Source organism: Triticum dicoccoides, chromosome 6A (assembly GCF_002162155.2).
Source record: "Triticum dicoccoides isolate Atlit2015 ecotype Zavitan chromosome 6A, WEW_v2.0, whole genome shotgun sequence".
NCBI classification, from domain to species: Eukaryota; Viridiplantae; Streptophyta; class Magnoliopsida; order Poales; family Poaceae; genus Triticum; species Triticum dicoccoides.
The window spans coordinates 593,869,545-593,884,694 of record NC_041390.1 but is presented as its reverse complement, the minus strand read 5'-3'; the positions used below and the strand labels follow the sequence as shown (position 1 = coordinate 593,884,694).

At 48.0% G+C, this 15,150-nt stretch overlaps 1 protein-coding gene and 1 pseudogene across 1 annotated transcript; one reads left to right on the top strand and one right to left on the bottom strand.

Annotated features, from left to right (window-relative positions):
• Positions 1-3,683: 3,683 nt before the first annotated feature.
• On the top strand, positions 3,684-3,781 carry LOC119319816 (annotated as a pseudogene).
• Positions 3,782-9,199: 5,418 nt separating this feature from the next.
• Positions 9,200-9,604, bottom strand: LOC119318247 (protein DETOXIFICATION 19-like). The gene has a single exon (XM_037592770.1). The coding sequence runs from the start codon at positions 9,602-9,604 to the stop codon at positions 9,302-9,304; it is 303 nt and encodes a 100-aa protein (XP_037448667.1). The 3' UTR covers positions 9,200-9,301.
• Between the last annotated feature and the right edge of the window lie 5,546 nt (positions 9,605-15,150).

Genomic DNA, 15,150 nt, shown 5'->3' with positions numbered 1-15,150 from the left:
GAACTGGAGAAGATCGCACTACACATTGATTTTGTAATTTTTTCTACTCACCCGTCATACGAGATGTGCGCATGTGCGGGTACAGGAAGATTTCAAGGTGCGTGCGCATAGCACGGTCGGGGTAGGGATGGTCTCTTGGTGGGTTGATGTTCCTAATTAATGCTAGTTTGAGTTGTCAAATTTTTTTTTGCTACTACGTACTAGGTTGAGTTGTAAAAAGAAAGGGAAACGTTCGTACCGGTGCGCCCTCCCCTTTTTCCCCTCTCCAGTCCCCTGCGAACCCTCACCTTCCTGTAGACGAGCTTCAACCAGCAGTCATCGGAGCTAGAACCAGTTGTACAAAATGCTACGAACGGCTTCTTTTTTGCTGGAACCATCAAACCGATGGCGGTGGAGCTGCAACCAGTGATACAAAATGCTACGACTGACCTTTTTTTGCTGGAACCAGAGAAAGAGCGGAGGATACAAATGGTGCAGGAGGAGCTGCAAACAGTACCCAAAAATGCCACAACTGTCGTGTAAGAAAGCTACCACCGGCTTCTAATAAAGCTTCAAACATAGACGCAAAAGTTGTGGGCGCCCACCGTGCAAACTGAAAAGCTACAACCGGCCGCGAGATAGCTACTACAGGTCTTTTGAAAAGTTTCAACCGAGAGAACGGCGAACTGATGATGGCGAGCGGCGGCGATGGAAGCTGCGTGGTGGGGCAACTCGTGACGTAAGAGAAATAATGAGTTTCGATGGACATGCATCAGAGCTACAACCGGTGCACATAGGAGCTACAACCGTCAAAGCCAAATGCTACGACCGGTGACAATTTTGCTGGAACCAGAGAAAGAATGAGTTTCGATGGACATGGATCAGAGCTGCAACCAGTACTGAAAAATGCTACATCCGGCAATCAAAAAAGCTACATCCTGCTTTAGAAAAAGCTTCAACTAGATACGGGGTAGCTCGAGGTCGGCCACCGCGTAGCGCAAAAAGCTGCAACCCGCTTCTAGAAAAGCTTCAAACAGAAAACGGCTAACTAGCAACAGCGGCCGGCGAAGATGAAGCTGTGTGGCGGTGCTACAATGGGCGCATGGCGAGCTACGACACGGCCGGTGCTGATGCTGGAACCATCACCTAGATATGCTACATTGTTTTTGTGTTGGAACATGCATTTTTCTTTTTGCTACGTCCGTGTGACAATTTTGCTTCAATCATGTGGTTTTTTGCTACCATCCACAGTTTTTGCTACATCCATTTTCTCACGACGGCCAGATGCCGGTGGTGGGTTTCTATGAATTCAATCCAGCACGGGGGAGGGGGGGAGGGGGGCAGGGGCGGATGCTGCAACCGGTCGCCGACGAGCTGCTACGGGCTCGCGGCGGGCTGCAACCTCGACTGGCCGTAACCATGGCCGCACGCTGCTGCATCCATGGAGGTTTCAGAAACACACAAAGACGACATAGGTGAGGGCGGGGGACTAGCGGCGAGGGCGGCGACCGTAGGCGACCGACGGCGAGGGTGACCGGCGGTGAGGAGGCGAGGCGAGGCGGTCGGCGCATGCTGGGGCATCGACGCGCACGAGGGGGGCCCGTCCTTTTCCCATGCGGGAGGTTGAAGAAGGAGGTGCGGGGAGGAACGGATCGGACGATGCAGGGGATCAGATCTGACGGCTGGGGCTGGACCGGCCCAACCGTTGGGCCGGTGCGCCGGCGCAGATCATTGCCCAAAAAGAAATACTATATGCTAGGTTGTTCCTCTGGTAATAAGTTACAATACGGTGGCCATCTCGAACGCACAGATGCTTGTTCGTAGAGTCTTGAACTCCAACGCTGGTCACGAATTATAAGCAGTACTGTACACAGAAACGCTAGCGCCTGCCCCTCCACCGCAAAAAAGTCTTGAGTTATTAGTTAGGGCAACTCCAATTAATGCAGTGTTCGTCGGCCTATAGTGACGCATTTCAGATTGCGACCGAATTTTATTGAAAATAGAAACATATATAAAGTGCCATCAAAAGTCCTTTCATCCATTAATTAAACATAGAAATGTTAATCAAAAACATAAATAAAGTCTAGGACCAGTGGCTGTCGCGCCGTCACCATTATCCTTGTCGGTGAGGTCAACGTAGACCGGCACCCGCCAAGGATACGACCACGGTACTACCACCGGTGTCGGTGCGTGCAGTGGTGCATCGTGCGCCTCCTTCTACTATCGCGTCAGCTGCGTGCACCCACATGGGAACATGGATGTCCACGACCACGAATGCCCCACTAGTGGCCACGGCTACTGCTCTGGCTCGGGCGCGAACCCGGGCGAGGGCACGACAACCTGTACTCTGACCAAATCGGACAACGCCAGAGACAGGTCAAGCCAGGCCGGCCAGCTGGGGAGCTCCTAGAGCACGAAGGCTTCGACGGCCCTTCCGTAGGACTCTACAACCTCCTCATCCTCCTCCTCCACCACCAGCTGTGGTGCTGGAGCGCGCATGGTGCATGAGGCGCACCCTCGAAGCACAACGGCAGCGTTGGTCGTGATTGTCGGTGAACAACGTGACCCAATGCACGGAGTCCACCGCGAACGCTGGGGCGTCGCGGTGGTCGGCCGGGAGCTGAGCATGACAATGGCGGATTTCCGCCTCCCGCGCGAAACCTCTGGTCAGCAACAGCTGCAGCAGCACTGGGACCCTATTTGGGTTCAAATGCCCGACAGGTTGACATCTGGCCAGGGCATGGGGATGGCATTCTCCCAGTGGTGCCGGTGCTGGTGGACAAGTGCGTAGATGCGGTTGAGCGCCGAAATCAAGGTGAAGGTCGTCATGCGGCGGCACCCCAAGGAGGACCAGGCCTCGTGGTCGTGCTCTCCGGGCATGCGCTCCAGAATGACATGTGTCAATTCATGTGAATACCGCCTCCTCGGCCAGGAAGAAAACAAGGAAAACATTGGAATACTTGTAATCCTGTACGTGTAGGGCAAGGACTTGTTGTATTTACGTATTGTAATTATGTACGTCAGGTTGGATCGATATGGCTTCGTCTCTGTATAGTTTCTTACGAGCCAAGTTAATTTAAACCAACGTACACCTCCTGTACTCTTGATCGTCCATATATACACGTACGAGTCCCTGCTGGCCGATACAGCAAACTCTTCCACCCAGATTTACATGGTATACAGAGCCTAAAACCTCTTCCCGCACATCCCCAGCCATGGCGTCGTCTTCCTCCTCTAGTCTGCCTTCCAATCCCTTTAGCCAGCAAGTCACCGAGCGCCTCACCAGGGAAAATTTTCTTCTCTGGAAAGCCCAAGTTCCTCCCCAAATCAGAGGCGCTCGCCTGTTTGGTTACATGGACGGCATCACTGTTGCACCCTTGGAATTCATCGAGGTCCAGAAGGCTGACAAGAGCGGCCTGGAGCAAGTAGCCAATCCCCTGTATGATCTATGGGTCTATCAAGATCAACAGGTGTTGGCGTATGTGATGGGATCTCTCTCACGGGAGGTCCTGGCGTAGGTCTCGGACATCACGTCCTTGGCTCCTCTCTGGAAGGCAATCACGGAGATGTACTCATCCCAATCCCGGGCGCGAGCAATCCAGCTCCGCGGCCAACTCTCCAACACAAAGAAGGGTGAGATGACGGCATCGGCCTACTTCACGACGATGAAGGGGATTGCTGATGAGATGGTTGCAATTGGTAAGAAGATTGATGATGATGATTTAATCTTGCAGATTCTTTCTGGACTCGACAACGACTACAACCCGTTCGTGTCTGCAATCTCAGCCACAACTGCTCGAGGGGACCCATCTCTCTCGGTGACCTGTACAGGCAGCTTCTGGTGGCTGAGAGTTGCCTCGAGGCCCTGGCTCATGGCGGATATTATTCTGCCAACCTCGCTAACAAAGGAGGGCGTGGTCCCTCCAACAGCGGCAACCGCAGGAATAACGACGGGAACAGCGGCTATGGTGGTCGCAGCGGCTATGATGGCCGCGGGAGTAGCAACGGTGGTGGCTACCAGAACAAGCCACCAAAATAAGGAGGAGGCGGCGGCTACCAAGGAGGCAGCAGCTACCAAGGCGGTGACGGCTACCAAGGCGGCGACAGCGGCTACCAAGGCGGCGACAGCGGCTACCAAGGCGGCGGCGGCAATGCTTCTGAAGAGCAGTGCCAAATTTGTCGTCGTGAAGGTCACGAAGCTTACCGCTGTTGGAAGAGGCATGACAAACGTTTTTGCACACCACCGGCAACACCGAAGAAGACGGTGAACATGATGACAAACTCCTATGGTGTTGACACCAATTGGTACGTCGACACCGGAGCTACCGACCACATTACGGGTTAGCTAAGCAAGCTCACGGTCCATGATCGCTACCATGGCAACGAGCAAGTTCATGCAGCAAATGGAGCAGGTATGGAAATAGAACATATTGGTCAAACGCAAATTCATACCCATGATCGTCCTTTACATCTTAAGAATGTCCTACATGTTCCATCTGCAACAAAAAAAATCTTATTTCAGCTCACAAACTTGCTCATGACAATCTTACTTACATTGAGTTTTGGCTTGAATTTATTCCTGTTAAGGACCAAGTAACATGCAAGGTTCTACTCCACGCTCAGAGTAGGGGTGGCCTTTCTCCCCTACAGTCCAAGCCATTAATTCATGGATGGCAAGCTTTTTCAGCAAGCAAAACCATCTTCCTCTCGGTGGCATAGGCGTCTAGGACATCCCTCATATGTGGTGGTCGACAAAGTTCTTAACGAAAATCGTCTCCCTTTCTCCAGTAAAAACAACGAGTCAGTTTGTGATGCCTGTCAAAAGGCGAAAAGCCATCAACTTCCGTATCCTAGTTCAACGAGTGTGCCTAGTGCTCCTTTAGAGCTTATTTTCTCCGATGTATGAGGTCCTGCTACACCTTCAGTGAGCAGAAATAAATATTATGTAAGCTTTGTCGATGATTTCAGTAAGTTTACTTGGATTTATGTGCTCAAAAATAGATCTGAGGTGTTTCAGAAATTTATGATTTTTAGCATCATGTAGAACGTCTATTTGATAAAAAAAAAAACCTTGCTTTGCAAACTGACTGGGAGGGGGGGTGTGTGAATACCGTAAGTTAAACAATTTTTTCAACCGTATTGGTATTTCCCATCATGTATCATGTCCCTATGCTCATCAGCAAAATGGTTCAGCTGAACGTAAGCATTGTCATATAGTTGAAGTTGGTCTATCACTCCTTGCTCATGCATCCATGCCACTTAAATTCTGGGATGAAGCCTTTCTTACCGCTGTCTATCTTATAAATAGACTTCCTAGCAAGGTCATTAATTTCCAAACACCCATGGAGCGACTTCTACATGAGAAACCCAATTATTCTTTCTTACGCATTTTTGGGTGTGCGGTATGGCCCAATCTTCGTCCCTACAATCAACACAAACTTCAATTTCGTTCCAAACAGTGTGTTTTCTAGGCTATAGTGGCCTTCATAAAGGGTATAAGTGTCTTGATGTCACCAGGTCGAGTTTATATATCCAGAGATGTTGTTTTTGATGAATCCATTTTTCCTTTTTCGAATCTTCATCCTAATGCCGGCGCACAACTTCGAGCAGAAATCCTTCTATTACCACAAAATCTCCTCAATCCATTCACTCCTTTAGATCATGGGAATAATAAGCGTAATGACCATTTGTCAATTTCCAATACTGTTGATGCTCACAGTTTCGAAAACAGTGCTTTTGGAGATGATTTTATGCAGGATGAAATAGCCACAGCAGATCAGGGCACGGCAAGCCAGGCGGACTCACCTGCCCGCACGGGATCCGGCGCTTCCCTGGATGGCAGCGAGTCTGCCACGGGATCTGTACCTGGCACCCTGACACGGTGGGAGCCCCTGGAAACCGCTCCTCGCGCCTCGTGCAGGTCGGCCCAGGAGCGCGCCTCGTGCGGGTCGGCCCAGGAGCGAACGGCTCCCGCTTCGCCAGGTGGGCGCCCCCGAGTGGAGGACGCGGTCGATTCCGCGTGCGCTCCTGGTGGCTCGCCAAGTGGCGGCCTATCAACGGAAGTGGGCCGCCCCGGTTCACCCGCCGCATCGGTCGATGATGCTCCTGCGGATTCACGATCCGAGACGGATTGATCGGCCCCTGATGCTGCAGCGGGCTTCGGATCTTCTGCGAATTTTGTGCCACAGCCACGCCAACCTTCCCAGCCGCCTTCACAAGCACATACATGGTCAAAAAGTGGTATTTTTCGCCCTAAAGAATATAAGGACGGCTGTATTCGTTGGGCTGGTTTCTGCGGTACAGGAGAACCTGGTACTCTGCAAGAGGCTTTTGGTGATGCAAAGTGGATAGAGGCCATGGGTGCTGAATATCTTGCTCTCATGAAAAATAAGACATGGCATCTTGTTCCGTTTCAAAGAGGACTTAACATTATTGACTGTAAGTGGGTATATAAAGTTAAGCACAAATCTGATGATACTATTGACAGGTACAAAGCCCGCTTAGTTGCTAAAGGCTTCAAGCAACGTTATGGCATTGACTACGAGGACACCTTTAGTCCTGTAGTGAAGGCAACGACGATCAGGTTAATTCTGTCTGTTGCTGTGTCAAAAGGGTGGTGTATGCGACAATTGGATGTGCAGAATGCGTTTCTTCATGGTGTTCTGGAAGAGGAGGTCTATATGAGGCAATCACCAGGGTATGGGGATCCCAAGAAACCTGGTCTTTTGTGTAAGTTAGACAAAGCACTATATGGGTTGAAACAGGCACCACGTGCATGGTACTCTCATCTATCCACCAAACTACAACCACTTGGTTTTACTCCTTCAAAGGCAGATACCTCTCTATTCTTCTATAGCAGAAATGGAATAACCATATTTATGCTTATTTATGTTGATGGTATTATTGTCACAAGCTCATGCTCAGAGGCAGTCGAAGCACTACTCCGTGATCTGCGTGGAGATTTCTCACTGAAGGATCTGGGAGACTTGCATTACTTCTTGGGAATAGAGGTAACATCAGTACACAATGGAATTATTTTGTCTCAAGGAAAATATATTGTAGACATAATAAAGAGAGCTGGCATGAAGGATTTTAAGCCAGTCATTACACCATTATCTACATCAGAGAAATTGTCCTTAGCAGAGGGCGAGCTACTTGGGGGAGAAGATTCTACCAGGTACAGGAGCATAGTTGGTGCGCTGCAATATTTAACACTAACTAGACCTGATATATCATTCTCAGTAAATAAGGTGTGTCAGTTTTTGCATGCTCCCACTACGGTTCATTGGTCAGCAGTGAAGAGAATTATTCGGTATCTTAGATATACATCTTCTGTTGGGCTAAAACTTGTGAAGTCAGATTCATCTCTTGTTAGTGCTTTTTCTGATGCTGATTGGGCAGGCTGTCCTGATGACAGAAGGTCCACCGGAGGTTTTGCTATATTTTTTGGATGCAATCTTGTTTCATGGACTGCACGGAAGCAACCCACAGTATCTAGATCTAGCACAGAAGCAGAACATAAGTCCCTTGCAAATGCAACAGCAGAGGTAATTTGGGTACAATCATTGCTAAAGGAACTTGGTATTTGCCAATCACGAGCAGTAACATTGTGGTGTGATAATCTTGGTGCCACTTATCTGTCAGCAAATCTTATGTTTCATGCTAGAACTAAACATATTGAAGTGGACTATCACTTTGTCAGAGAAAGAGTAGCAAATAAGTTACTAAACATTCGGTTTATACCGACAGGAGATCAAGTTGCAGATGGGTTTACGAAGGCTTTGACAGTGAGGCAGCAAGAAGCTTTTCGGCGCAATCTCAACTTAGATAAGTTGTGATTGAGAGAGGATGTTGGAATACTTGTAATCCTGTATGTGTAGGGCAAGGACTTGTTGTATTTACGTATTGTAATTATGTACGTCAGGTTGGATCGATATGGCTTCGTCTCTGTATAGTTTCTTACGAGCCAAGTCAATCTAAACCAATGTACGCCTCCTATACTCCTGATCGTCCATATATACACGTACGAGTCTCTGCTGGCAGATACAACAAACTCTTCCACCCAGATTTACATGCCTGCTTGCTAATATGAAACTAATGGAATACGAGTGGAGCTAAAATGATATTGTACTGCACGCGCGTATGGTCAACACTGGTACTATCTTATCTCATCTGATCATTCCAACTAGGGCTCTAGTGCCACGTTAACTACGCTCTTATCTCTCTCTCTCCGCCTAAAAAGCAATTCAGTGCTACTCCCTTGAATCCGAGGGAGTAGTTGATTTCATGTGGACGTCCGATATCCATCCAACGGCTCCATGCCATCTTCCTCTTGTAGCCCTTATTTCACACTGGTCCGATCTCTGAAAGCATCTCCAACAGCCACGCTAAATAAACGTCATGCCGTAAATTTGTCTTTTTAGCGCGCGCACAATCGGTATCCAGGCTCCAGCGGATGCGTAATAAGCGCGTGTGTGGCATATAGAGTACAGCGCGCGGTCCGAATCGTCATCGCACGTTGTGTATTTAGTGCGCCCGTTTCGCGCGCCGCACACTCGAGCACTCGCGCCGCACTCTCTCCGCCGCGCCACCTTTGCCCCGCCCCGCACCGCCGCCGGTGAATTGACCCGATGGGGACGCCCGCGCCGGCACCCCCCTCACCCCTTCCTACTCCCGCGACCCCTCCGCCGCCGCCGCAAACCCTACTGCTGGAGCTTTGAACTTGTGGGCATGAACTTTTATGTCATCATGAACTTGTTTGGGTGATTTAAATTATGCCATGTCTTTGTTTTGATATTTGAAATTCATTTCGCGTCCAAAATGCAACATATGGAAAGCGCCGGCTGGTTGCACGCGCTGCTTTTTAAACGCTCCTGCTGGAGCTACACGTCCGCTAAAGTTTACAGCGGCCGCTGGAGCCAGCGCTCCTCGCTGCGTCAAAATAGACAATCTGCACGCTGCAAACTCTTTTTCAGCGCGCCGCACGTTGGATATGCTCTGATGCACCGCCCACCAAATCGTCTGGCGCCGGCAGTCCACCACACGCCGCGCCCCAACGGTTAAGCCTCGGACTCCACACGCTGCCGCATCGTCGATCTCTAACTCCGTGTCATTCACAGGTTGACCCCGCGCCTCGCTGCTGTCCATCGCGGCATCCGTGTTCTCGCCTGTGAGGTTTTGAAATCGGCTGACCGATGTGCATTTTCAGGTAACTTGCATATGGCAAACGCGTTGCAGCACTGCAACAGCGTCTGAAGGGGCCGGTTTGATTAATGCGCCATCTAATTATCGAGCTTGGACGAATCAAGAGTGTGTGGTAGCACTAGCAGCATGCAGCAGTACGCACCACGAAGGCGTAGCCGGTGACGGTGGCACAGGAGTTGCCAAGCATGGCGCCAGCGAGGTGGGCTTCGCCGAGGTGGCCGGAGAACATGACGGACACCAGCGGGATGCCGTAGTAGGACATGTTGGTGAGGACCATGGGCACCGCGAACTGCAGCTGCGCCCACGCTTCCTCTGTGTCGATCAGGCGGTGCAACCACGCCGGCGAGGAGGGCTTCGCCTCTCCTTCGCCGCCCTTGGCGTCGGCGGGCTCGCAGCCACCGAGCAGCGGAGCCGAAGTCATGTCGGCCCGCGGCCCGCACGAAGAGGGGAGAAGAGGTGGGTTGGTGCCTATGGGCTATGGCGATCAACGGGATAGCGATGTGGAGATTGGTGGGCAAGCCGTCTTCACCCTGTATTTGTGTGGTGGCTGTGGCGTGTCGAACGCGTGGTGGTGGAGACATGCATGGTGCAGATCGTACACATTAATTAGTTTTGGATCTTTGTAGGTGTGATCAACATTTAATGCTCCAGTGTTAGGATAGTAGGAAATTGTACTCTCATACCACTACTCACTAGATAAAATAAATAGTAACATCACACATATCTAGATAAAATAAATGATGTGGCAAGCAATAAATGAAAAAAGAGAGACATATGATAACATAGCTAGTTACTACTAGTATGAATAACATCACACATATCAAGACAAGATGAGTCTATAGCTTAATAAATAAAGTATTGCATGTTACCACACATATGTTACTCCCCACTATAGAGGTAGTAACACATAATACTCCCTCCGTTTTTATTTACTCTGCATATTAGAGTTGACTGATGTCAAACTTCATAAAGTTTGATCAAGTTTGTAGAAAACAATATAGACATTTATCATAATAAATCTATACGATGTGAAAGTGCATTCAATAATAAATCTAATGTTGTTGATTTGTTATTGTATATCTTAATATTTTTGTTTATAAACTTGATCAAAGTTTGTAAAGCTTGACTTTGACCAAAGCTAATATGCGAACTAAATAAAAACGGAGGGAGTAGTAACATGAGCATGTTACTACTCTATATTACTACCCATTGTGGCTAGTCTACTACTCCACACGTTTTCGTTACGTGTGAGATAGTGACACTTTGTTCAAAGTGCAATCGGTGATGATGAGATATGTAGATCACCAATTACCAGCAATGGCGACCGACTGCGGAGCTGTGTCGCTGTGATTTGTGGCTGTGTGTGTTGGTTGCTGCGCATCCATCTCTGTCGTACCCGAGCTGTCGCTGTCCTCTCGAAGCTACAGAAGGAGCACCGTGACAGGCGTACTGCTGCCTGTCGCATCGCCGGCCTCCATCCGGTGCGGCTGCACATACATCCCGTGCAGAAACTGGATGCTTGTGCTGGTCCGCCAGGAAATTACTTCCTGATGCTGCGTCGCCCATGTCCAAGCAGTAAGCTGGCTTGCTAGATGTCCGACTCTGGACAATTGTGATTAGTGTTGACGGAAAGTTCGTTCTGCTTGGTGGCCGGATTAAAATACTCTACTCGTGCTGTCTGTGTGCATTTGAGAGCAACTGGTAGGATTACATCTACTTGCCATCAGCATTTGTACGCATGTATTGTTGCTAGTGGAGTGCTGCAAAATCAAGTCCGGTGTGACTAGCTCTTGTTTAGGTTGCAGTGTCATGGCAGATCCAAGCAAGGAGAAACCAGGTGATTCTAGTCTGGATAAGTTGTATGAAATTTTAAGAAAGTATTTGAGCAGCAGCAACAACAACTCAAAATGGTTCATGAAACTGTCAAGTGGACGGGCATTCTTTCACTCAAGCACACTACACGGTTCTACAAAATTACACCTTGGTAGCTTCATATATCGAGGAACACAAGAATATTCTACGCTCCAAACACCCGGAGCAGTCTGACGACTGGATTACACGTGAACAAACGGGGACTTTCGCCGTTTGGTTGCAGACACATGCCATGCATAACGACGCTGTTGAAGATGACATGTACTTGCTGTCCCAGTTACCATCTTCGAATATAATGACTTTCAAAGGGTACGAGATAAATGTGAATACATTTTACAGTATCGCCCAAGATAAAAAAAGCACCAACCAAAACAGTGGAGTCCGCTCTGATGCAGCAACCAAGAGGGGAAAGGACACATATTATGGTTACATAGAGAAGATATAGGAACTTGACTATGGACGTGGTTTGAATGTCCCTTTGTTTCAGTGCAAATGGGTCAGTCTGACTCGAGGCGGGGTAACGGAAGTCCCGTAGTATAGAATGACAACAGTGGATCTCAACAATCTTGCATACGCAGACGAACCATTCGTCCTAGCCAATGATGTGGCCCAGGTTTTCTATGTGAAGGACATGTCTATCAAGCTGACAAAAAGAAAAGATAAGGAAGCGAACACATCCTACGATGAACCAAAGCGTCACATAGTTCTTTTAGGGAAAATAATCATCGTGGGAGTGGATGACAAGACAGACATGTCAGAAAATTATGAAAAGTTTCATGAAATTGCTCCCTTCATAGTGCGTATCTATAATTTTTTATTGTGCCATGCTGTTATATTATCAATCTTGGATGTTTTATAATCATTTTATAGTCATTTTTTGGTACTAACCTGTTGACATAGTGCCAAGTGTCAGTTCTTGTTTTTTCTGTGTTTTTTACAATGCAAAAAATCAATATCAGACGGAGTCCAAATGCCACGAAACATTACGGAAAATTTTTATGGGCCAGAAGGAACACAATGACCCTGGCTGCGCCTGGGGGTGCCCCGAGGGGGGCATAACCCACCAGGGCGCGCTAGGAGGCCCAGGCGCGCCCTGGTGGGTTGTGCCCACCTCGGGTGCCCCTTGGACCACCTCAGGGAAAAGAAACATCGTGGGAGTGGATGACAAGACAAACATATCAGAAGATTATGAAAAGTTTGATGAAATTGCTCCCTTCACAGTGAATATTGACCCGATCATCAAGTTAAATGATGAAGATTGTCCATGGTTAGGGCGCAAAGGGACACACGCGAAGAAAAAGTTTCACACCCAAAGATCTCACTCTGGGATGTGACCGGCTTCACTGTCATCACTTTCTTCTCTAGTGAGTTTACGGACTTATATATCTGGAAAGTTCCACTTTGGACAAACTATAGGGAATCTTTGTAATAGTTAGGGTGCTTATGTGTTTTGGTATTTGAAACATGTACTTTTGTGCTTCGGACAAATGTCATCAATTTTCAACCCTTTCTGACTTCATTTGCTATTTTTCAGCTTATTTACTGATTTTTTGAGCTAAATGACTCTGAAATTGAAATGCACTACAAATGAACTCTGAAAAGGTTGAAAGTTGGCATGATATCATCATTTCACCCACAAAGCATGTGCTAACAAGTTGAGAGGGTTACGGCAAAAATAGGATGCACTTCGTGTACAAAATGGACAATCTCTTTCGAAGTATCAGGGTTTCAAACGAAAACTCATCTGCTACAAATGCATTTCATTTTTTAAAATTATTTCATCTCCAGACTTTTTGTGCATTCAGTATGCACCATTCAAAGACACATCATCAATTTTCAACCCTTTCTAACTTCATTTGCTATTTTTCATGCATTTACTGATTTTTTTGAGCTAAATGACCCTGAAATTGAAAAACACTACAAATGAACTCTGAAAAGGTTGAAAGTTGGCATGGTATCATCATTTCACCCATATAGCATGTGCTAAAAAGTTGAGAGGGTTACTAAGGGAGTCCTGGACTAAGGGGTCCTCGGGCGTCCGGCCTGTTGGACATGGGCCAGAGTATTGGGCTGTGAAGATACAAGATAGAAGACTTTCTCCCGTGTCCGAGTAGGACTCTCCTTTGCGTGGATGGCAAGCTAGGCGGCTGGATGTACTATTTCCTTTCTATGTAACCGACTTTGTACAACCCTAGTTCTCTCCGGTGTCTATATAAACCGGAGGGTTTAGTCCGTAGCGACAACCATAATCATATAGGCTAGACTTCTAGGGTTTTAGCCATTACGATCTCGTGGTAGATCAACTCTTGTAACCCCTATACCGATCAATATTAATCTAGTAGGACGTAGGGTTTTACCTCCATCGAGAGGTCCCGAACCTGGGTAAACATTGTGTGCCCTGTCTCCTGTTACCATCAACCTCAGACGCACAGTTCGGGACCCCCTACCCGAGACCCGCCGGTTTTGACACCGACGTTGGTGTTTTCATTGAGAGTTCCACTGTGACGTCGAAGTCAGGGTTGATGGCTCGCCTTGTGATCAAGGATAATAACACCACCGATGGAGCCCTGGCCTCAGGCCAAACCCTCCGGTTGGGTGGCTTTATCATGACCGCCCATTCGGTCGATGAGCCGACGATGACTTCTCGGGTCATCGAAAAACGCTTCCAAATTGACTCTGAATACTCCAAATAGATGGATCCAACGAAATTATCGTCCTTGAACGAACTCCTGGATTGCATTGCCGCCTTGGGGCTCCCTACAGACTACAGTCGAATTGGGCTTAAACCCGATCAGAGAGAAATAAAATCTGCATCGATCACCCATCAGATAGCGATAGTGGAGGAGTAAAACAACAACTATCCCTCTATACTGAGGACGAACTATGTTCGGATCTCTTAGCTCGAAGAGCCGGATACCTATCCACGGAATGACATGACATGTCCTCCGAACTTGGAATCAGACGGTAGACCTGAAAAATCGGTCGATCTCCCGGAGCCCGAACTATTAAGCTCGGAAATTTCTCAAACTCCGGATCCCAAATTGAGTCGGGGTTCGGATTTAAATCTACCCACCCACCCAGATATACGCGATCTCACATACCTACGGCAGCAGTCTCAGGAAACAGTCCATCACTTTTGGGCCAGATTCCTCCTTGTCAAGAACAAGATCAAAGATTGCCGCGGCGAAGACGCGATCTCAATATTCCGCAGTAATTGTGCGGATGAAGGAATCCTCAACGCAGCAACCACCGTCACGTATTGCCCTTCGCCGACTTGGCAACTATAGTACAAAAGTACTGCGAAATGGAAAGCGCCCGGAAAACTCAAGCAGCTCGTTGGGAACTGATACGTCTCCAACGTATCTATAATTTTTGATTGCTCCATGCTATATTATCTTCTGTTTTGGACATTATTGGGCTTTATTATTCACTTTTATATTATTTTTGGGACTAACCTATTAACCGGAGGCCCATCCCAGAATTGTTGTTGTTTTTTGCCTATTTTAGGGTTTCGAAGAAAAGGAATATCAAACGGAGTCCAAACGGAATGAAACCTTCGGGAACATGATTTTTTGAACGAACAAGATCCAGGAGACCTGGACCCTACGTCAAGCAACCAACAAGGAGGCCACGAGGTAGGGGGCGCGCCTACCCCCCCAGGCATGCGCTCCACCCTCGTGGGCCCCCTGTTGCTCCACTGATGTACTTCTTCCTCCTATATATACCTACGTACCCCCAAACGATCAGATACGGAGCCAAAACCCTAATTCCACTGCCGTAACTTTTTGTATCCATGAGATCCATCTTGGGGCCTTTTCTGGAACTCCGCCGGAGGGGGCATCGATCACGGAGGGCTTCTACATCAACACCATAGCCTCTCTGATGAAATGTGAGTACTTTACCTCAGACCTTCTTGTCCATAGTTATTAGCTAGATGGCTTCTTCTCTCTTTTTGGATCTCAATACAAACTTCTCCCCCTCTCTTGTGGAGATCTATTCGATGTAATCTTCTTTTGCGGTGTGTTTGTTGAGACCGATGAATTGTGGGTTTATGATCAAGTTTATCTATGAACAATATTTGAATCTTCTCTGAAT